The sequence below is a fragment of the Vitis riparia genome, chromosome 11 (assembly GCF_004353265.1).
Source record: "Vitis riparia cultivar Riparia Gloire de Montpellier isolate 1030 chromosome 11, EGFV_Vit.rip_1.0, whole genome shotgun sequence".
Classification (NCBI taxonomy): Eukaryota; Viridiplantae; Streptophyta; class Magnoliopsida; order Vitales; family Vitaceae; genus Vitis; species Vitis riparia.
Window position 1 is genome coordinate 17,473,329 of NC_048441.1, and position 23,143 is coordinate 17,496,471.

General features: G+C 37.1%; 4 protein-coding genes across 5 annotated transcripts; 3 read left to right on the forward strand and 1 right to left on the reverse strand.

Moving 5' to 3' along the window:
- The first annotated feature begins 1,045 nt into the window (after positions 1-1,045).
- Positions 1,046-4,087, forward strand: LOC117924464. Its single transcript, XM_034843071.1, has 2 exons — positions 1,046-1,893; positions 2,942-4,087. Exons 1-2 carry the CDS (start codon positions 1,301-1,303, stop codon positions 3,600-3,602), a joined length of 1,254 nt encoding a protein of 417 aa, XP_034698962.1. The 5' UTR covers positions 1,046-1,300; the 3' UTR covers positions 3,603-4,087.
- Positions 4,088-7,258: 3,171 nt separating this feature from the next.
- On the forward strand, positions 7,259-9,665 carry LOC117925232 (acid phosphatase 1-like). The gene is made up of 3 exons (XM_034844186.1): positions 7,259-7,767; positions 8,903-9,112; positions 9,288-9,665. Exons 1-3 carry the CDS (start codon positions 7,382-7,384, stop codon positions 9,463-9,465), a joined length of 774 nt encoding a protein of 257 aa, XP_034700077.1. The 5' UTR covers positions 7,259-7,381; the 3' UTR covers positions 9,466-9,665.
- A 363-nt stretch (positions 9,666-10,028) lies between these two features.
- On the reverse strand, positions 10,029-11,980 carry LOC117925231 (leucine-rich repeat extensin-like protein 4). Its single transcript, XM_034844184.1, has one exon. It carries the CDS (start codon positions 11,500-11,502, stop codon positions 10,252-10,254), a length of 1,251 nt encoding a protein of 416 aa, XP_034700075.1. The 5' UTR covers positions 11,503-11,980; the 3' UTR covers positions 10,029-10,251.
- Positions 11,981-15,554: 3,574 nt separating this feature from the next.
- Positions 15,555-19,556, forward strand: LOC117925467 (putative dual specificity protein phosphatase DSP8). Of its 2 annotated transcripts, none has more exons than XM_034844478.1 (7): positions 15,555-15,770; positions 15,906-16,154; positions 16,647-16,769; positions 17,884-17,977; positions 18,092-18,174; positions 18,393-18,482; positions 18,960-19,556. In XM_034844478.1, the coding sequence occupies exons 2-7, from the start codon at positions 15,960-15,962 to the stop codon at positions 19,221-19,223; spliced, it is 849 nt and encodes a 282-aa protein (XP_034700369.1). In that variant the 5' UTR covers positions 15,555-15,770; positions 15,906-15,959; the 3' UTR covers positions 19,224-19,556. The 2 variants fall into 2 exon arrangements, with proteins under 2 accessions (XP_034700369.1, XP_034700370.1); XM_034844479.1 differs by having other exon boundaries at positions 15,555-15,764.
- The last annotated feature ends 3,587 nt before the right edge of the window (positions 19,557-23,143 follow it).

Sequence of the window (23,143 nt, forward strand, 5' to 3'; positions counted from 1 at the left end):
CCCCACGCTGCAGCCTTGACGTATCCATGAGGTCCCCAGCTGCTGCGAGGTGAAATACATTTTGATTTTGGTTTGGATAAGAGAGGGGTGAAAAGGTGTATGTAACACGAGAAGTCAGACCAGTACCGGAAAGGATTAAGCTCCATGATTTACGGATAAGGGTTATCATGGAGGGACAGAAAAGAGGTGGAGCAGAAGATTTGTTGACAAAGCTTGCCCCAAAAGTCATTGTTCATAATTCAAAGGGTTTAGGCAGATGGAATATACCTTGGACGTAGGGGCGATGTCATGCTTTGCATGGTGTTTGAAGGAGTAAAGCTCATGGCTTTCGATGTTAATATTATTCGTGGGAATGGGTTGCCTTGTATGCCATGGGCCTTGAACGCTTTACGCCTCCAACTTCCCACAAACCCGGGGGCTTAATTATTTATGATTAAGAGTTAATCCATTACTATAGTGAAATTAAGAGATTGCTATTACATCATCTTATTTGAAAATCAATTAATTTTTTTAAATTTCTTAATTATGATGTGTCCGATCTTTAAGAAACATTTCATATCATATTTTTTGTGAAAATTATTTTTCACATTTCATTCTTTTTTGAGTTGATAAGATAAAGTAAGAAATGAATTGACATTAGCATTGTTGCTAATGTGATTAAGAAAATAATATAAAAACCGATTAAAAAGAAAAGAAATTGTGACAGATGTCAGGCGATAATACGTCTATAAAAGTAGGGAAAAAAAATAATGAATGAAATAAAATATGGATAAAACTGCTGGCGCCGTCATAGACAGCCGTCCAAAACTGTAAGTAGAAGGAAGCGGCTATGCTGGCGTCAGAGACACCTGATATTTCCGGCGGAAAAAAATTTTGAGAGAAAAATTCTCCCCCAATCAACTCCAGCTGTGCTTCCCTATGACAACGTGGTGACAGCCTTTATCCAGCTGTTGCTGGCCCACCCACTGGGTACTGGGTCCCATCCTCTTGCCCACGAGATATACCCACCACGCTAGCTATTTTCTCTACCCACTGACACATTCCACACCCCAATCCAATCTTCTCGCATTTCTCGCGCGAAAACAGAATCCCGCAAAACAAACAGACAAAATCCACAGAGAGAGAGAGTGCTCGAGTGATGTTAAAAATGCTGGATTCAGCCGACATTCGTTCACTCCTTGGAAGGTAGATATACAGATAGATGTTTTCGAAGCTCTCTACTTCTCTTTTCCACAACCTCCGATCGCTTTGATTTTTTCTCATTCTCTGAGTTGAGGGGGGATTTGTTTTAGAGAGAAGTATGGATCCGTGTCCGTTCGTGCGGCTCATTGTGGAATCACTGGCTCTGAAACTGCCGCAGGCGACCAGGCCGGCGGGCTCCGGTGTACACCCCTCGACGACGCCCTGCTTCTGCAAACTCAGGATAAAGAATTTTCCGTCGCAGACTGCTCTACTGCCGCTTTGCTCGTCAGGCGGCGACCCATCGCCGGACTCCACCATCTCCTCAGCCGGGTTCCACCTCGACTCCGCCCTGCTGCGGCGGCTCTCCGGCAAGCCCTTGACGCTGCGTGTGTCAGTGTATACTGGCCGCATGGGCCGCACCTGTGGTGTCAGCTCTGGGAAGCTATTGGGCCGCGTCCACGTGATGATCAACTTGGATGGCGCCGAGTCTCGACCCAACGTGTTCCAGAACGGGTGGTTGAAGCTTGGGAACGAAACTAGCAAGCCCTCCGCCCGTTTACACCTCGTCGTCCGGTCCGAACCTGACCCAAGATTCGTCTTCCAGTTCGGCGGCGAACCGGAGTGTAGTCCAGTGGTTTTCCAGATACAGGGGAACATCCGGCAGCCGGTTTTCAGCTGCAAGTTCAGCGCAGACCGGAATTCAAGATCCAGGTGAGTTTTGGTGGCATTTTGCGTAATTTAGTAGTTCCTTAGTCTGCTGTGCTAACCTGCGCCCCGCCCGCGCTGTAAGGCTGTGGTTGATGCATGGGATTGTCTATTTCTTTAGCTGGGAAACTAACATCACATGTCAAGTTGGCTGCACCTTATTCACTTGAATTTTGATGTTGCTTCTCTTGTAATTAACATAAAAATAATAGAAAAAGAAAAGAGGAAAAATCACAGATCAGAGAATTGAATTTTAGACCTTGATACGAAAATAAGTCGTTTTGAGAACTTTGGCTGTTGGGCATTTTGAAATTCTAAATGATATGGAACTTAGAATTTTTATGTAACATTTCTCAGTAATTTTGTGTCCTGGGCTTCAAGTAAGTCTCCCCCACTTATTTTTTTCCCTTCGAGATCATGGGCCTATTGTACAATTCTTATGTTCTTGGCTTTTGGAATTTTCCGGTTTTGATTTCTGGCTGATGAGAGAAGGAGGAGGAAAAACAACAGAAAGACTTTTGGAATTTTACCCTTTTCTCCCATTTTCTTAGCAATCAAACGAAGCATAGTGAATTTTCTTGTCATATTCCCATTTTAAATTAGACACAATGATGGGTTCAATTAGTTTTTCTCTCCCAATGTTGTTTGCATTTGTTACTTTTTCAAAAAATGGGCCAGTCACTGCTCCCTTGTTAACTTTGTAAACAGAAGAAAAGAATATAAAGAAGAACCCTGTATATGAGAATATTACCGTATGCCCTCCAATCATGAGCTGTTAACAAATGACTTCCTAATAAACAAGTTTCTTGAGCTAAACCTCAGAGCCTAAACTGATAATGGAGGTTTATTTCTTCGTTGCTGAATAATGCATACCCCAGTTTGGTCAAAAGAGACAATTCCAAATCTCCCCACCTGCCAAAGCGCAACCACCTTGGATCCTCCCATGTGCAACTTATTATTTTGTGTTTTGGTTTTGATATTGCTGTTTGAATTTTTGTTGACCTCTCTTTTGTTCCGATGCTGATGTTTGCTTCTTGGTGTTCTGTATGATCAGGTCCCTCGCGTCGGACTTCAACGGCAATAATAGAGGATGGATGAGGTCCTTTTCCAACGAGAGAGAACGGCCCGGGAGGGAGCGAAAAGGGTGGATGATCATGATTTACGACCTTTCTGGCTCCCCCGTTGCATCTGCCTCCATGATCACTCCCTTTGTCCCCTCCCCAGGATCCGACCGTGTGTCCAGATCAAACCCTGGCGCCTGGCTCATCCTCCGGCCTCATGGGTTCTCCGTCAGTAGCTGGAAGCCGTGGGGTCGTCTCGAGGCCTGGCGTGAGAGAGGACCAATTGATGGCCTGGGTTACAAGTTTGAGCTTGTAACTGATAGCGGCCCAACTAGTGGGATACCCATTGCTGAATCCACCATGAACATCAAAAGGGGTGGACAATTTTGCATTGATAGTAGAATAATGAGAGATTCTACTTTGAGTTCATTGTTGCCGCTTAGAGGGTTTGTGATGGGCTCAACTGTGGAAGGCGAAGGAAAGGTGAGCAAGCCTGTGGTTCAAGTTGGGGTACAGCATGTAACTTGCATGGCCGATGCTGCTCTATTTATCGCGCTCTCGGCCGCCATTGATCTTAGCATGGATGCTTGCCGCCTTTTCTCACGTAAACTCAGGAAAGAGCTTTGCCATGATGAACAAGATTCCTTCTCTTGAAATCTCCCTCCAAACCATCCAATTCCCTTTGCAGATTTTCACTTCTGATGCAGTGATAACCAATGAGTTCTTGCTCATAGGAGTAAATCACTGTTGGTTTGAGCAAAGAAGACATTTGCATATTTTTCCAATTTTTTTTTCTCACTCCATCCTCATTTTTTTTTCTCCTTCTTCACATCTCTTCAAAATTTTCTTCTGATCCTATTTGGGAGTGTGGCCTCTGAATTGGTTTGTGAAGCTGATCTCTCAGCTGATTATATGTGAGTTTGGTCTTTGAAAGTCACAACTTCTTGTTGTTTTTTATCATTCGGTTGGTTTGGGTTTTTCCAACAACTGATCAGAGGATTTTTTTTTCTTTTTTTTTGTCTCTCTTATTTAAGGAATTGTTGTATGTATAACTTTTATGAGTTACAGATTGAAACTGTACAGACAGAAACAGCAATTGCTTGTTCATATTTATCTATTCTTTTTCCATCATTATTTCATTTTGTAGTTGTTGCTGAATATGTGAATTTTTTTTTTCCCAGAATTAATTTCTTTTAATTTGCATTTTACTTCTTTTCTTTTACCCTGCATTACTCCAAGTATATACTCTATAATATTCATTCTCTTAATGTAAAATTTCTAAAAAAAAAAATTATTTAGAAGTTTTGAGGAAAATCATCTATAAATTATTTTAAAAAAAAAAAATAAAATTATAAATGATTTATTATTATTATTATTATTATTATTATTATAAGTAGTTTTTTAAATTTTGTCAAACATTTAATATTTTTTTAAAAATATTTTTTAGACTAAAATCATAATTAAACGGGTTCTAAGTGCAACAATACGCATTGATTAAAGTCCAACCCAACTTGGGATTAAAAAAAAAAAAAAAGTGGAACCTTGGATCCAGAAATCTGAATTGATTTATACGTGCCCCTTACCCAACGCAAGCTTCACTAAAACAAACATAAGTAAAGACAACTAGCCCCTTGAATATTAGCACCTATAAAAGGGTTCCCATTGGCAACCAAAATGTAAGACTAAACATTTCTTCTGTTGTTCGGATTTTGTCCATGTTTATTGCCTTCTCGTTTAAGCATAGGACATCTTGTAGCCTATAAGAGCAAAGAGGTCACCATTTGTTTTATTTTTCAGAATTTGGAGCAAGTTTGTATTCCCAATGGGTTGACAAAAAAACATATATATATATATAGAAGAATTTCATATTATCTTTAGAAATGCCTAAGAATTCAAATTTGATTATTTCATTGACAAGTTTTTTAACTCAAATTGTGAATGAAACTATGAATGCGAGATCCATCGAATTTCACAACACAAGACCTTTAACTTTTGTTTTCATAAAAGAAAAACTTTAAGAGAGGATCTTAAGGAGAAAACCCCCGGCCTTTTGTTTTTGTTAAAAAGAAGTATACACTTCTTTTATATATATATATATATATATATATAGCAGTTCTTTATGTAGTTAAAAAAAAAAAAAAAAAAAAACCCTCCTAGAAACTATACCCTACATTTTTAAAAGTATTAAGTCAAGTCAGATTAATCCAATTAGGTACCCAAACCCATGTCCAATATCTCCTACTTGTACAAGATGATCTAAAATAACCGGATCAATAATATCCAAGTTCATCTTATTTCTCTTTTGAAGGTAATTCATATAGGGAAATGAATCATGCAACCATGTGAGCACAGTGACAATTTGAAAGTTATAATTTTATGTACCTATCAAGGATATATAGTAACTTAACCCTAAAAATTATGAGTGAATAATAATAATTATGTATCATTGTACTCAAGACTTATTTAGTTAGATTTTAATGTATACACTTAATCCTTCAAAGTTGAATACTTTATAATATTATAAGTGTATTCATAATTATATTAGTTATAAAAGCAATACGTGAACACATCTTTGTCAATGTAACCTAAAAAAATCTGCATTTTGAGCTCATATCTTTTAAATTCAAATTAATTGTTTGTCTAATATATTTCATAAAGATAAATTACTTTATTTATATTGGAAACATATCAAAATAGCAACATTAATTTGTCACTTCAAAACATAGCCAAAAGTACAAAAGAGTACTTTAACGGGCTATTATAATTGCAATATGCCCTAAGGATATTATGTAGTGAGAATGCAAAGATTAATCACTTACTTTCCTCGTTTATCATATTGAAATACATGTAATACAAATAAATTCAATTAACATTATACAACTAGAAATGGAAGCACATGAGATTGTTGAACAAGATCATATCTACTTTGGTTTAGTGCACTTTATGACCAAAGTGACTCTTGTTGCCACAATTGTAACATTTTAACTTTCTCTTATCCCTCTTTATACACTAAAACTTCTTGCATGCCCTAGACTTCACTTTCTTTAAATTATCATTAGACTCAAATTTCTTACTCTTTTTAAAGAATTTTCTATTACACTTAAAGCTTGAAGCTTTGCACGAATTAGATTCAATTACATAAGCTTGTTCATTAGGCCTAACAATTGCTAGTCACTCGACTTCTAAATCAAAATGGTAAACTATATCATCTAAAGTCTTGATGCTCTCATTATGCGTCATGTTCACTACTATGTGTTCTCAACTCCTTGGTAGAAATCTAATGATAGCCTCAACTTATTACTTACTAATGAGGACATGCTCTGATATCTTAAGCTCTCTTATCATTCTTTTCATCTCCTTAAAATATTGGTTCATATTATGGTTCGGTCTTATCTTATAATTTCCAAATTTCATTACAAGCTATCTTAACTTCGTAGCAAAAAGACCACCATACTTTTGTTTAACAACTTTTCACATTTCTTGAGTAGTCTTGTATACTTCATACTCAATCAAAGGGTCATCTTCCATACGACTTAGCAATGTAATGCGAGCTAGATAATTCTTTCTCTTCCAAATCACATAGGTCTCTTGATCCCTTTTATGTTGAGTAAAGTTTCCCTTGTTCAAGTTCTTGCAATACATGATTTAGCGTTTTAAGAGCTTCTTGCTCTTCAAGGATATATTGAACTTTACGATGCCAAATCTCATCATTATCCCTATCCAATTTCTCCCTTTTATTTAATTATGTTACGATGTTCTTAGGTGTAATGTTTGAGTATTTAGTTATGCTATAATGTTCTTAGTTGTAATCGACATTTCCAGTTTTAAAGAGATATTGCACGATCTTATTAATTTCTCCCTTTTGCTTAGATCTGAAATCATTTTCTTGTAACATAATTTCCACCCATTCAATATTATCCTTCCCTAATCACACAAATTCCTTTTTGAGAAAATGTTTGAAATCATAGGCGTCAAATCATTTTCTTAGACACCCTTTCAATGTTGTCTTGTTTAATCACAATGTTACTTTCTTGCGTGACATAAATTGTTGTCATCTTTATTTCTAACATCATAGGCTAACATGAAATTATAAGGAAATTTTTTTTTAAAAAAAAATCTGCAACTGTGTAGGAAGAAAATGATCCAAAAAAAAATCCAGTCCACATATGAAGACTGGTGGATATCCTCCACATTACACCATTGATTCCTCAATTCATTCCCTGTAAAAGGCACGTGCGTAACATTATCGTTATCAAACATTTCCTCCTTTTTATAGTATCCTCTATTAATATGAACAGCTCGATCATCACCCACAGTATTTATAGCATATCCATCCCACATCCCACACCCAACCTATACTCTCTCCCTATTCGCTTCTCAATCCAGACCCAGAAAGCTCCTTCGAAATCGAAGGGCTTTCTCGGTTTCCTCCCATGGATTCCGGCCGCCTTCTCCTCTTCTCCCTCTCTCTCGCCCTCATTTCTCGCGCCTTTTCCGATTCCCTCATCCGAATCACGCCTGATCGCCGCAGCTCCACCAAGCTCTCCAGAGACGATGTCCTCTTCTGTGATAGCTGGAGATTCACCGTCGAGACCAACGACGCCGGAGTCTGGGTGTCTGTTCCCGACAGGTGCGTGCAGTGGGTAAAGGATTACATGACCGGCGACCGGTACAGGTCGGACTCGGAGTTCGCGGCCGACGACTCGCTGTCATTCGCCAAGACGGTGCAGATTGCCGGCGATGGCAAGGACGTCTGGGTTTTCGACATCGACGAGACCCTGCTCTCCAATCTGCCCTACTACGCGGCCCACGGTTTCGGGTAAGGGATAGAATCGTAGCCGTTGGATTTGTCGAATGTTGCCACGTGACGTGGATGTATTTGGCCTTATCCTGGTTGTGGATTGGTTGGTAGAGATACCATTAATTAAAAAAGAAGTCTAAAAACTTGGGCCTGTCAGAGCATGCCCTTTTTCACATTCGTTTGAATCGCACGACAGTGAACCGTGCGTTAGGTTAAATAAATCTATCTTCGTAGTTCCGTCACAGGAAGGCGAATGGCACAGTGGGTAATAGACCCGCATCTACTAGAAATTTGATTGACTGGGTTCTGTTTGCTTCTTTCACCCTCCACTCTTTTGAATTCAGTATTGCATTCTGGGCCATTGTTGTTGGCAGTAAAATGGTAGATTGATTATGCTCTGGAATCTGTTCTTTGTGAGAGATGATAGCTGCATTTTCATTCCAGATGCTGTTATGCATTTTTGACTTCCCCCCACGTCTTAGGATCAACCACTCTCCTAGCCCACTTGATTGTTACCGCATATAGGTTTTTGCTTTCGGCAGCCAGCCAAGTCAAACTTGTGTCCTTTCTAACCTTTTTGACCGAATAAAAGTGTGACAATGATGTAGAAGAAAATGATCATTTTTGTCACCAACAATGGAGGAAACCCCTTTTCTCCAAACCACTCAAGGAGTAGGTGGAGGGCCAAAAGAACGGTTTCTCAACGCTATGAGAAAGGAAATTAAGGTCGATGATTTAATAGAGTATGTGGCAGTAGATAGATTGCACAGTTGACTCCAGATAGTTGGGAGAAAGCTTTGTCAGATTGAAATTAAGTGAGGTTAGAATTGGATCAAATCTCACTATCTTTTAGAGTTTTTGTTTGATTTGTGAAGAAAATTAATACATTTTGGATGACTTATATTTGTTGCTCGAGATAGATAAACCTTCACTAAGATGAAAGACTGTTACTGAAATTTTATGAGTCGTGCTTCTTTCCTCATGTACCTGTTTTGTCCCAAATCATGAAAGATGTGTTCTAGATAGATTAATTCATGAACGATCATGAGGCATATGAGTTCATTGATTTCTACTGCTAAGACTGTTGCCACAGAATGGAGAACTTTATTGTTGGATTAATGAACTTATTTAGACCCGCTTGTTTTGGACATAGGTCGGAGGCCTTTGATGAAACAACATTCGATGAATGGGTGAATTTGGCTGAGGCACCTGCTTTGCAGGCGAGTTTGAGGTTGTACAGGGAGGTTGAACAGCTGGGATTCAAGATAGTTCTGATAACTGGGCGGATTGAACCCCAGAGGAATGTCACAGAGAAAAACCTTGTATATGCGGGGTACAGTAATTGGGAAAGGCTTTTCTTAAGGTATATTAGCCAATTTGGATTGATGTTTGTAAATCTCTTTACACACCTTATATATTAATATCAATCAGTATTTGCTTTCAGCACTTATGCTTAAGAAGTTACTGATATAAAGAACTAACCATTTATGTAAAATGTCATTGGTTAAATGATGATTGAACCTTGGTGAATGAAACAGGGGACGTGCAGATAGTGGCAAAACAGCCCTAGTCTACAAGTCTGAGAAGCGAAGGGAGTTAGAAGATGAGGGTTATAGGATTCATGGAAGCTCTGGAGATCAGTGGAGTGACTTGTTGGGTTTCGCAGTAGCTAGACGGTCCTTTAAACTTCCAAATCCAATGTACTACATTCCTTAATGCAAAAAAAACTAATAATAGCATTAGGCAGTTGTGCCAATGTTATTGTAATTCATTTGCTTGTTTGGAAGTTCTTAGACTGGTTATTCACCACAATTCTTTCAAACAATTTGTATGTACTTGTGGTTTTGAGAGGTTGTAGGTGCTTACAAGGCCTGTCTTGTTAACGTTGTTGGTTAATCTCTTGAGTTCTTGCTTCCTATGGTTAGGGAGGGATGGTTTTTTTTAGTCTTACCAGATTACAAAAATGATGTCCAATCTCGTTTCCATAAATCCCATTTGGAAAAATTTTCATGGGATATTGGTTAACTGGATTTCTGAGAGTGACTTGAAAACAGTCATGATAAGAGCTGCTGCTGCAACTTCTTTTAAGGATGGATTGAGATCTCATTCTGGAAGAGAAAAAAAACAGGGTAGAGTGCAGAAACATAATTTTATGATAGGATAAATCTTATATTAGGATGCGCCATGAATGGTGTAGCACGGCAATTGCGTGTGAGAGATAAAAGATATTTTTATATTATTTATTTTCTAATATTTTGTTTTGCAAGTCAAAGATATGATTAAAGCACTCCAACCAGAATCATACATTAAGGGACTAAAATAAATTCATTTCTATCACTTTCTGAGCATGTCTTATCCATTCAAGAGAGATATAATAACTTACAGATGTACTGAATCCAGAAAAATAAATTAGGAAGCTCTGCATCATAATTACTGTCATTTGATGAAAGAGACGTCACCAACCTGTTTTACAGCACTGGTCTCCCTCTCTGTCTCTCTCCCTCATGGAGATGATGGGCTTGGATCAGTCTCTGGGCTTCCAACCAACCCACAAATGAGGGGCCTTGCAGAAGGGATTCTCAAGCAGTTCAACCCCCCTCCCGGAATCACAGAGCAATCTGGTTGAGGCCTCTGCATGTCCCTTCCCGGAATGCAGTTCACTGAGAAATCAAAACCCACATTCCTGAAGAACAGCTTGGAGCATTCTTGCCCAAACCCAGAAAAGAAATTGTAAGCCACAGTCAGATTCACAATGCTTCTCAGTGAACAGACCAGGTCTGAGAGTGACCCAGACAGCTTGTTGTGTGCCAAATTAAGAACTTCAATCTCCTCAAGACAAGAAATTGAATTTGGCAAATGGCCCATCAGTGAGTTGTGGCTCAAATCCAAAACTTCCATTCCATCCCACATCCCAACTCCCTCAGGAATGCACCCTGTTAATTGGTTGTTGAGGAACAAAATCTCCTTCAATTTAGGATTCATGTACGCAAAGCTAGTTGGGATGTTCCCACTGAACTTGTTGTTAGCCAAATTTATCACAGAAGCTGGTGAGTTCCCCAAATTTGGAGGAAGTTCGCCATCAAACTGGTTATTGTTGATTATGATGGCGTCAAGCTCCTTGTTGAAGAGATCATCAGGAATGGGCCCTGCAAAGTTGTTGAATCTGATGTCCAGATATATGAGATTTGGCATGAGAAGAGTCACTGTAGGGAAAGGACCCGAGAAGTGGTTGTTACTTAGGTCCAACTCTTTGAGAGAGAGGAGATATCTGAAACTTTCAGGAACTGTGCCTGTGAATCTGTTGCCGCTGAGGTGGAGGAGAGACATGTCCGTAAGGACAGAAAGTTCCTTCACAAGAGTGCCCTGAAGATTTGCACGGTTGAGATCTATTCCTGCAACAACAGGGCCGGTTTGTCCAGACCCATCTTCTTCAGGATCTGCACAGAAGACTCCTCTGTAAGCACACACATTGGAGCCAACCCAAGTGCGCAAAACCTTCAATGGGTCATCTGTAATAGCAGATTTCCATGCCTGGAGAGCTGTGTACGCACTGCTGAGGCTTGAAGCTGTATACCCAGGAGGGTTTTGGCCGTCAATCCCACCACCAATCCACACAGATGCACCCCCACCACCACCCCCACCATCACCATTGCCAATTCCAACACCAATTCCGGCACCCACCCCAAAATCACCTTCTGTTGGAAGTACTTGGAGGAGGAGAAAAGCCAGAACCCAACTCTTCTCCATTTTCATCTCAATAATAAGATGCCTACTGCTTGTACACTAGTGTAAAAATATAGCTGAAGGCTGGAGCATTAAAGGAAGAAATTTGATGGGATTAATCTCTCCTCAACTCTGCTTTTATTTTTTCACTTGCTAACATTTATTTATCCATGTCCACATTTGTGGGCTTCACTGTTCTACAACCTTTTCCGTACGCAAATGACTTATGATAGCTGAAAGCATATACACAGTAGAAAAGCTGCTGAATTTGTTGAAGAATACCAGTTATGAATACTTTAATAAAACAACAAACCGATGCATGATTTTCTTGGTTAAACATTACATTTGAGGCAAATCATATTCTATATTTATCTTAATTTCCCACTTCATATGATTGATGCTTACCTCCCTTTCCATTCTGTTTGGTGTTTGAATTTATTCTTGCATGAATGATGGCACAAGAGCACAAGTGCGTCACATCATAATTTTCTCTAATGATGGTAACATGCTCTGTTCTCGTATGTGAGGGTAGAGAGTATGGCAAAGGTCATCTTTAAGATGAAAGGAAACCCATGTGGAAGTGGTTTTGACAAAGCTAGTGGGCTTGAATTTGGAACCCAATCGGATGGCAGCTAGCTCCCATGGCAACCAATTTACCAACAAAAAATTTATATAAAAAAAGGACTCTTTGGTTGCAATTCTACTGGCACACTATAAGTGGAAGACCTGCAAAGTCGTTGTTTTGAAGCATGGCCACATGAAAATTCAAATACCCTATAAACAAAGTGATGTGATTTTAGTATTTAGTATGTTGGTACATAGAAAAAGTGGTGATGCTTGTTGAGTCCCCTACACTCATCAATGACCCCGTTGATCTTTTTACAGTAAGACAAATCCAGCTCGAGTTCCTCCCCTATTGATCTTGTGAACCCACAATCATTTTGGAGTGCAATTTTGCTTTAATTTGTTAAAAATTATGATCATTGCTAAAACCAAAGTTTGTCCTTTTGTTGTTTGGACTGGTGCTAGATTGGGTCTGTGCATTCACGTGGTTAAATTTTGGTGAATTGCGGTAGGTGTAGGTTCCATTGCCGTGCTCTGTAAGGTGTTCATCTTGTCTCCACCCCTTTCTCAGGTACATTTTGGCTTGCCCATCAACAAATTGGATGTGCAGGTGAGGCATTTTTTACCTGTGTTGGAGCTCTGGAATGGTATGCATAATGGGGTCGCCATGGGCTCCAACATTGATACCTTTGATGGATGCTTATGATAATTAAAGTGTACTCGGTTGATAGGGGATATGCTAGAGGACACACCTAGTTTATATCTTATTTGCTTATCATTTTCTAGGTTTCGTCACGCCCAGGGAAGATGACTGGACAGAGTCTATGAGCCCACCTCAAAAATTGGCTTATGGTAAAGTGGTGGCTTTGAGATTGGGGCTGGACCATGAGGCATGGGCACATGCTTTCGTGGGGCGGTGTCAAGGGTACATGGTCCTAGTTCGTGCTCTATGTCCCCACATGTTGACCATCACTAAAAAAAATTCATATATATATATATATATATATAGTAAAAACTTTTTTTCATATCTAATATTGAATATCACAGTGATTTCATATGCGTCTCATAATATTATAAAATCAAACAAACTCTCGTATAAAAAGCGAGGGTCCATTATAATACTATTTATAAGGACTCGTACTCAATCTTATAAATATTATCCATTCTAAGTTTTTCGATTTTAAAATATATTTATATAATTAAAAATAACTTATAAATAACATAAGACTTTTTTTCTTATCTAGTATCGAAATTACACTACCCTCGAGATTCTAAGTAATATAATTACTCATTAATGTCCGCTAACAAAGGAGGAAAACAACGCCACTCCCACGCCATTTCAAGCAAAAAAAACTCATCAATTGCCAAGAATTGTGCGGCAGTTGAGGCACCAGACAGCAGCGAACAAGAGATCATCCATGTGTTGAAGGAGACCTGAAGGACGTCATGGGCCTGTGCATGGTGTGGTCAAGGCATTAACTTGACCAACCAACCAGTCCAGTGTTAGAAGATAGGAAGCAGATGGGCAGGTGGCAACCCTTTCAACTAAAAGCATTCACCTAATTCACTAAATATGGTTGATTCTTGAAAAACCGTACACAGTGATTCCTTCATGATGGATTCAACTATAATCAAAAGATTCAATGAGCCATTTCAAAGCATGGGTTTGTGGCCAGGTCTTGGGTTTGTGTGGGCTCGGATTGGTGGCTAATCCAAGCTTAAATCTAAATTAAGAAACAATTAATCTAAATTCAATCCAATCTAACTTTAACATGAGCTATTTAACACAATTCCAAGCTCATTTTTCTAACGATTTGGTTGTATTAAGTTCAGTTGATTGCCTTTTTCATGTTGTATGTTGCAAAATCTATCCACAAATGTTTTTTATTCTTTTATTTTATTTTATAAATTTATACTAACTTTTGAAAAATAAATAAGATCAAATTTCAATACAATAACAAAAAAATAATAATAAATTCATATGTCCTTTTAGAGAAATGAAAAAGGATATAATATAATTATAATGTGATATTTAAAAAAAAAATAAAAATAAATAGGTAAAATAAATATTACTATATAGTATATATATAAATTATAAATGTTATAAAAATATTAAATAGAGTTTGGATTCGGCTTAGTATGATATCTTACATTTAATTGATGAAAAAGTTCTTAATGCTATATATATAAAGACCCTCTTTAATATTACAAACATATTTTAAAGTCATGAGAATTCATTAGTTTTAGAACGACCAATATGTATTGAGTTGTGAACAGATCACTAGAAATGATACGTATCTGTCTATTTAGTCTTGTAATCTTGTGGACATAAATTAAGACATTGTATGGGAGTTTGTTTGAACTAGATGTTGTATGAAACGATTATGATATCTTATATTGAACAGAAGAAAATATTTATGATTTTATATAAGGACGTTTTGTTTGCATAAGGAATATTGATTGCGATATTCCACATCAAATAAGAGAAAAAATATATAATTTTATATAAGGATATTGTATTTATATTAAAAGATGATTATGATATTCTACGTCTGGATAATGAAAAAATAATCTCCTCCAGCCATTACACTTTAAGACTTAAGTTATCTTGAAAGCACCAATGGGAAAACTATATGATTTTCTTCGCCTTATTTCCAATGAAGGTGACATATAAAGACAACTATGATATTATCCATCCAAAGAAAGATGATTCAAGATTAAGAGATATGTGTACATTCCAAATTGAATTAGTCCACATTCCATATCTTATCTCTTAAGTCTTGGCCAAAGTTTTCTATTCAACCTTACTCATATAAGATTGAAAAATCCAAAACCATGTGTATATCTTTATTTATGGAAAAAAAATAAAAAGCGTGATTTCAAAACTCTAATTCTATCTTTGTCTTTTAGAAAATTTGAGAAAAAGATTTTAAAAAATAAAAGAAAAAATAAATCAAATTAATAAATTATTTTAAATAATTTTAATTACATAAATTTATAATTAATTTTAATTACAATGATTATTTTTTTCATATTTTTTGTGATAGTCATATATTAGAAAATAATTTTTTATAGATTTTTTTTTCCTTTTTATAAATCCCAAATAATAAAATTTGATTATCATGAAAAAAAAATGTGGAAGTTTAAAATACATAAAATTTATTAAAATGTGATTAATGAAAAGGGATAAATTTTTAATGGTATTTATTATTTTTAACATTTTAAAAGAAAGGATTAATAAGTGGGGGTTACAATATCCACGTCTTAAAAAGGGCAATCTCATTGGATGACGTGGCAATAAAACGGATGGGGTTGTTCTTCTTTCATGATGACGTGGCAAGAATACAGCAAAAAGCACAAATTGCAGAGAGGGTGGAGTGTAGTAAAGCAGAAGCCTCTACACACAGGGTCACATCGTAATTAAAATAAAGTCCAAGGGCATAACTAAATCATTACATGGTTCTCCCTCCATGCATTGACCCTCTCTTGTAAATAAATTAAAAATAAATTGCCAAAAAAATTACAAAAACTTTCTCGATTCGATAACCTTATTGGACGCATGAAGTCACATGACTGTTTCTTTCTCAATCTCGATCCTGAAGACACCGAGAATCGCAGCAATAGTGCCAGCTCTCGAAGGAGAATCACTAAAAGCCTTCCAATTTCATATGCTGCTGTAGAGAATCCATTTTCTCTGCTTTCGTTTGGTGTAATTTTCGTACAATTTGGTAAAGGTTTGGAATCCGCAGTACCAATTTTATTCTGGGGTTTCTTTCTTTTGTTCCAATTGTGTTATTCGGTTCGATTTCTTTGGTTTTTCTTTTCTGTCTATTTGATTGTAAACTGGACTTTAATTTGTGTTATATCAGGTTGTTAGGGTTTGGACTGATCAGGATTGGTCTTAGGGTTTCGAATATTTAGAAATGAAGATCGAAGATTTGGATGATGTTGAATTTGATGGGAAGGAGAGTATTTATAGAAGGCAGGTTGTTAAGGTTGATGCCAAGATGGCTTTGGTCGGGGCGGGGGCTCGGATCCTCTTCTACCCGACTCTTCTGTATAATGTGTTTCGGAACAAGATTCAGGCGGAGTTCAGATGGTGGGATGAAGTTGATCAGGTTTTGTTTTCTCTGATTTTTGTGCTTATTTTAATGATTTTTGTTTTTTCATGATAGATTTCATGTTTATCCTATGTTTTATTGCTGATAGGAGGTGGGTAAAGGAAGCGAATTGAGTTTGAACTTTAGATATTAGATTTTTCATTGTTTTGGAGCACAAAAAGGAAAAAAATTTCCTAATCCAATTATATGGGTTAATTGTGGTGTGTTTTCAATTTGTGGTTACCCATATAGAGAAAGGACATATGAGGTTTAAAATTTTCTTTTGTTTTGTTTTCCATGGTATTCTGGGAAGCCAAACTGAAGGTTTGATGTCTTTATGGTTTTGAAATTCATGCTATGCATATGTATATGAATCGTTGCAGGAATGTTCTTTGATTTTTTGGTCCTTTGATTTTCTGGAATGGTCATGACATCCTGGGACTGTCAAAAAGCTCACTTTGATATATATATATATTTTTTAATTCATTTTGCAAGTATCATATGTTTCAGTTCCTTCTGCTTGGTGCGGTTCCATTTCCCAAGGATGTCCCACGGCTGAAGCAGCTTGGTGTAGGTGGCGTAATTACTTTAAATGAACCTTATGAAACTTTGGTTCCCACGTCCTTGTATCATGTGAGTGGTTCTTGACAATATGATGCAGTTAGATTGTTATCCCTTATATTGATATGATTTTGTGGCTTTTGTAATTGAAGATTACGAGTTTATCACATCAGAATCATAACTAAAGCATATAAGTCAAATTATAACAAATAGCATTGTGTCATCCCTTCTATTGATATGCTTGGATTGGCTTTTGTTGTTGAAGATTATGAGTTTATCACATCAGAATCATAACTAAAACAGATAAGTCAAATTATAACAAATAGCACCATGTTTGAAGAAAATATTGTGGCAGTGCTTAATGAGTAATTTCTTTAGTGGATTGGACATGTGTATTCAATGCTTGTGGTCTGTCCATTCCTTGTTTTTTTAAAACATGTAATTGTGCTGTTAAACTCTGCATCAAATCATTCAAGACTAGAATAAAATTGAGGAGCATCCTCTTCCTGGGGCCTAGGTACCGCTTTTTACTATGACTGGTTGGGGAGGGTCCCAGGGATGAAAAGCTAGGATGTATTTAGGGAGTGGTCTATTAGTCATCTGTTCTAGCATTTAGGAAAGAAGAAAATATAGGGTTTGTTACTCCAGAGGTAATCAATTAACTCTTCATGACAAACGGTCTTATGAAAGGAAGTGTTTTTTGTCTATCAAAAAAAAAAATAAATAAATAAATAAAAAGTGTTTAAAACAAATTGATTTTACTATATTGTTCTTAGTACTAGAAATTTTTGTTGAAATACTTAAATAAATGAATTGATATTTGTTTTCGTTCATGAATATTCCTTAATTCCATTTTTTGATTGTCGACATTAGATTTTATAGATGATTTGAATTTCAGGTAAGGAGAAGGTTTTTTTTGGGTCCTTACCTCTTTGCTTATATTGGGCTTTGATTGTATACTTCATGTTAATACATGCCCTCTTTTTGCCCATAAACAAAAAAAAAAAAAAAAAATCCATTTTTGATTGTTATCTTCAAAAGCCAAAATATTAGAATATCATAGAGCTCATTTTAGATATCATCAATGTATCCTTTGCTATTCCCTTTAAGTATTTAAAATGTTGGCTTGAACATTCTTTTTTGTGGATTTATGACCTCTCCCATTCCATTGTTTGATGGTTTTCAGGCTCATGAGATAGACCACCTGGTAATTCCCACAAGAGATTACCTTTTTGCTCCTTCATTTGTGGATATTAGCCGTGCTGTAGATTTCATTCATAGTGAGCAATTCTTCTTTGACTTTACATCTGCCAGTTCTGTGATTCTTAGATGCCATGGTGTGTAGTTGAGATGAAAGTTTCTTTTCTTTTTGGGTTTTCCCTTCTGGGGAACAGAGAATGCATCTTGCGGTAGAACTACTTATGTTCATTGTAAAGCTGGACGAGGAAGGAGCACAACTATTGTGCTTTGCTATTTGGTAACATTTCATCCTCTTCATTGAATTGCACCCCCTTTTGTTAGGCACCTTCGAACAGACTTTCTAATTGCCTATTAAAAAAAAAAAAACCTGTGTTGAAACTTTTTTATCTGTTGCCAAAGGTTTTCCTGTTGGGTTAGCTGAATGTCAAATGTTTTAGTTCTTATCTCTTGTATAAATGTTATAAAGTTGAGGTTTTGTTTTCTCAAATTTTGCAGGTTGAGTATAAGCACATGACACCTGCTGCTGCCCTGGAATATGTTCGTTCTAGAAGACCACGTGTGCTATTAGCTCCCTCACAGTGGAAGGTAAGCAGTAAGGCTTCATTTATTTTGTATTTTTTGGTGCTTTTAATACAATTGCTTTATTTATTTTGTAAAACGGAAAACCTGTAGGGTTTCTGTAAGTTCTTGTTGTAGCTTCTTACTACATCCCACCTATGGAAGGGAACAAGCAAAAAAGGTAATCTACAATGAGTCTCGAAAAAATGTGATCTTGAATGGGCTGAGGCCAATTTAGTCTATGCCCAGGAGAATTTAGAAATTAGTTAGATACTTTACATAGGACTTCATTCGAAAGTTTGTCAAGGACACTTTGTCACATGGAACAAGATGGAGTCTGCAACATTTTGAGGGAACTGTCCCCTTGCAATGCAAGGTTGTCTTACATATTAAGATAGTTATAGCTATTTGTTCTCAAAATGTTGGCACTACCAGGGCTTTATAACCAATATTTTGCTCAGTATTTTTTCTTGTTTCTTACACATCAATGATTATAATAAGCAGGCTGTTCAAGAATATAACAAGCGCCAATTAGCAACTACTACATCATATTCTCCGTCTGGAGATGCAGTGTTGATAACAAAAGCAGATCTAGAAGGTTATCACAGCAATTGTGATGATGCTGGCAAGGAGCTGGCAATTATTGCCCGAGTGGCGAGGGCTAGACCCATGATGATGGCAAGGCTGTCCTGCCTGTTTGCATCCTTGAAAGGTCCTGGTGGCTGCGGACCTGTTTCTAGGCAGCTGTCTGAGGCACGTGCTTGTTAAGTCCCATGGTCTTCATGGTGGTTTGTACAGAAAAGCATTATGGAAATAATTGTAGAAGGATGATCAATTTCCCATGCTTTCGGTATCATTGTGTTTAGCAGAGAAGAAAAAAGGTGAAAAGAGAAAAAGAAAGTTGAAGAGCTCTTCCATGTTGTGTATAAATATAACACTGAATTGATGGGTGAGGAGTGATCTGCAATTCTACTTGTACATAACCTTTGCTTCAGTTTTTATTTGTTTCAGTCTACTGCTTATGAAGCCTGGGGCTTTTGTACCAACGAGGCACACTCTTTAAGGTTTCCACTCTGAGAAATTCTAGTGTTTTTTGAGTCAGTGTTGTTGAGCATGCTATTTTCTTTGTGCCACACTGGGGACAAGAGATGGGTCTAGCACAGATGCAGGAAAGCAATTGACAGCAGCTGTTCCAATTTGTTCCTTCCATTGCTAGGTCATCCGCACATGTTCTCGAGTCTTTAAAGTGTACAGCCCTAATAGCTGGTGTGATCAAATGGTGCCAAACACTAACAGTGATAGCGGATGCCAGTCATCCGAGGTCAGTTTGCAGGCTACCTCTTACTGCTCGTATCGGCAGTTTGAAGTTGTGGAATTAGTCCATATGGGCTTAGTTTGCAGTATGCATATTTACGACTCCTTTCCTTTTTAGTCAAGAATTAAGCAGCCTCTTTTCCTTTTTAAAATAGAATTTGCTTTTATATTTTGTTCTTGAAGGTGACTACTGACAACCCCAAAAATTCCATTTTAACAGGTTCTCACATTTGCCAGTAGCTGAAGCCCATTATGTCTCTTTGAATGACTAGTTTGTTCACTTCAATTTTTCTTAATTGATTTATTGTCTTAAAGACTTTGGGCCCATGGATCTTATATGTGTATGCCTCATATTTGCCTCTAGGTCAACCTGATCACTTGGCATGTACCCAATTGATCACAATGATCGCTCCATTTGCATTGGAGCTAAACAGGATCTATAGAATTTAGAAGTTTGGTGTACTTTTATGGTAGAATAAATATACGCATAGACTAATCAAGGCTTCCCAAATATATGAACAAATTCATCCGGGCACTTTAACTTTGTTAATGGTTTGATACCATTACTATGTTGATTGATCCTTATCCATGTCCGGGAGCCATATTAAATTGTATCAACACCCAGAGTGGCATTCCTTCTATATTCCATCGATCTCTTTCGCACCTCTTTGTTGCCTTTTTAACCCACTCCCATTACATTATATTAAACTTGCATTTGTAGTCCATTGTACGGCCACTTACACATTTTCCTTCTTATTCCTTGCATTTTTTTGCTTAGTTCAACCAAATGGGAACCACCAAACCTATTAACTTCATTGTCTTTCTAAAAAAAAAAAAAATAGCCTAGCCTTTTTAAACACGAATCATATCTGATATCTGAAAAATTCTCTCTAGAATATTTCAAATGTTAGGCATTAAACTAAGGATATGGTGTAAACAAAGAAATCTGAGTTCTTGAACCAAGTAAGAAAACTAGTAGTTCCAACTACTCCCCAACTCTCCTAGTGGAGTAGGATCCTCTCTGCTTCTACCCATTAACCTACCAGTACTACTGCCTATCTGTAACGTGACTAAACCCAATACAAACAGATAATTAAAAATTCGAAGGTTCCATTTTTTGCATTTGGGCATGTGGGAAGCCCACTGATGACTGAACCCATGTTGAATGGAAAGTAAAATAGCCTATAGCAAATGTTGGGTCTCACCCTCTCCTGTACTACAAAGACTTGATGTTAAAAAATGAAAATCAAACTGGACCCATGAAGTACAATGGAGGGGAGGTGAGATTGATTTTGTAGCATTGGAGGGGGAGGCAGTGTGCATGGGTGTGGTGGGTTTGTACCTGAAAAGAGAGGAAGGTGATGAGGCACTTCTTGTTGAAGAATCCAAAAAAGGTGGGCATGGACACATGTTGTGATATTCCTTCTTGCACTATCAACAATTCTTCCTGCAACTTCTTTATGGGACCAAATCTGCACACAGAGGAACCCTAAAACACTGCTAACACTTCCCCCTCTCCAAAAGCATCCAAAATCTTCTATAAAGTGAAAGAATTGAATATCACCTTTTTAGGTTGAACAAGACTTGTCATTCTTTTTCATATTGCATGTGGAAAGAGACACTTGCCCTTCCCCCCCACAACCCCCTTCCACTCTATTTTCTCTCTTTTAATATTATAAATGTATCTCCTTCCCCACCACCACCACATTACCACCGCCGTTCCATTTTGGATTTTCCATTTATTAGCAAAAAGTAACCCAAAGAATCTCAGTCTCAACTTAAATTCAACGCCTCACTGAATGACATATATCACCCTTACATTTCTATTATTATCATTGTTCAGTTGACCAATTAACATCAAACCAGTACATAATCCAAAGAGAAAGAGGATTTGATACAATATCATATGCAGAAATATTCAAAGATAATACAAAAAGTTTAGAGATTTAGTGATGTTATAATCAATAGGAACATTCCAGGAACCTCAGCATCCAAGAAATTTTATCTACATATGACAAAACCTTCACAAAACTCATTTTCCAAAAGTGGCAGAGCTAATTCTCTTTCCTTTGGGTTGTAATTGTACAAACACAGTGTTGGCCTAAACTTTCAATACATTTCATTTCATTAAGCAAGCATCCTCCTAATTAATGTTTTGGTTGTTTTCAAGTTAATTTTTGGAGAGCATGAATGGATCTTAGTTTAGAACACAAAGACAAAGTTCTTGAAATCACCTGTGGGAGAAAGATTTGATACGAGCATCATAAAGTGAAATGCAAAACAGTACAGCCATCTTTTGCACCGAAAAGATCTTTTGGAAAACAAACTAAAGATGTATGGCTTTTTTTTAAAATACACTTTAAAGAGAAACTTCGCATTTGAGTCATTAATGGGGGGTTATAGGAAAAAGATTGGTATGTGATGGATACTGGGTCTTTGAATGTGTCTGCTGGAATAAACCAAACTGAATCATTACAAAATTTCATGCATGCTGATTAAGAGCTATGCATGATACCGAAAATTTGATTAACCATCATGCTTTGTTAATAACTTCTGCTTTACGGCCTTTTACTCATGTCGTGTGCGAGAAATAATGGGGTCTTAGCAGTGAGTAATTATGAATTAGTAGTAAGAAATCCATATTGTTAATGGCATGTATAAATATGGAAGAAGATTGTGATGGGGGGAGGTAGGAGACATCGGTAATTTCTAAGTTAAAGTTTATTCTTGTCCTCTCATTCCTTGGTCTGTCTTTATTCCCTAGAGAAACTACTATGAAGTTGCCTGATCAGTTCCATGTTGATTTTTGCTTTATTTCATGCACGTCCCATAAAAGAAAAGATGGCATGCACGTTACTCTCTCTTTCTCTTTCTTTCTTTCTTTCTTTCTTTCTTTCTTTGATGAGTTAAGCACATCTCTATTCTCTACTATGTAATGTTGCTGATGAAAAGGCTCGAATCTGGAATAGAATAAAGCTATAAAGAGCTCTCTCTCCCTCTTTCTCTCAAGTAACAGAAAACAAAGGGAGTGATATAAAATGTGACTTCTGTTACTACTGTATGGGGATTCCAAATTTCCGGAACCATTAACCTAATCCCACCTCCTCATTTGCTCCTTTTTTCTTTCTTTCTAGTAATACCTAATTAAAGAACCCAATCAACACCCTGGGCATGGAATGAAGTTCAGATAATGTATATTAACCCTCTATCCTTGCTGCAGTATCCCATTCCCTTAATGAAGTTCTACTTTTATGGCAAAGTTTGGAAATAATTCATCGAACAGCTGTAGTACAGGTACTGATGGAGCTCTCACTGACAATTGCTTAAGGTAAGAAGGGCATTCACAATCAAATGATTCAGTTTTTTCTTAATAA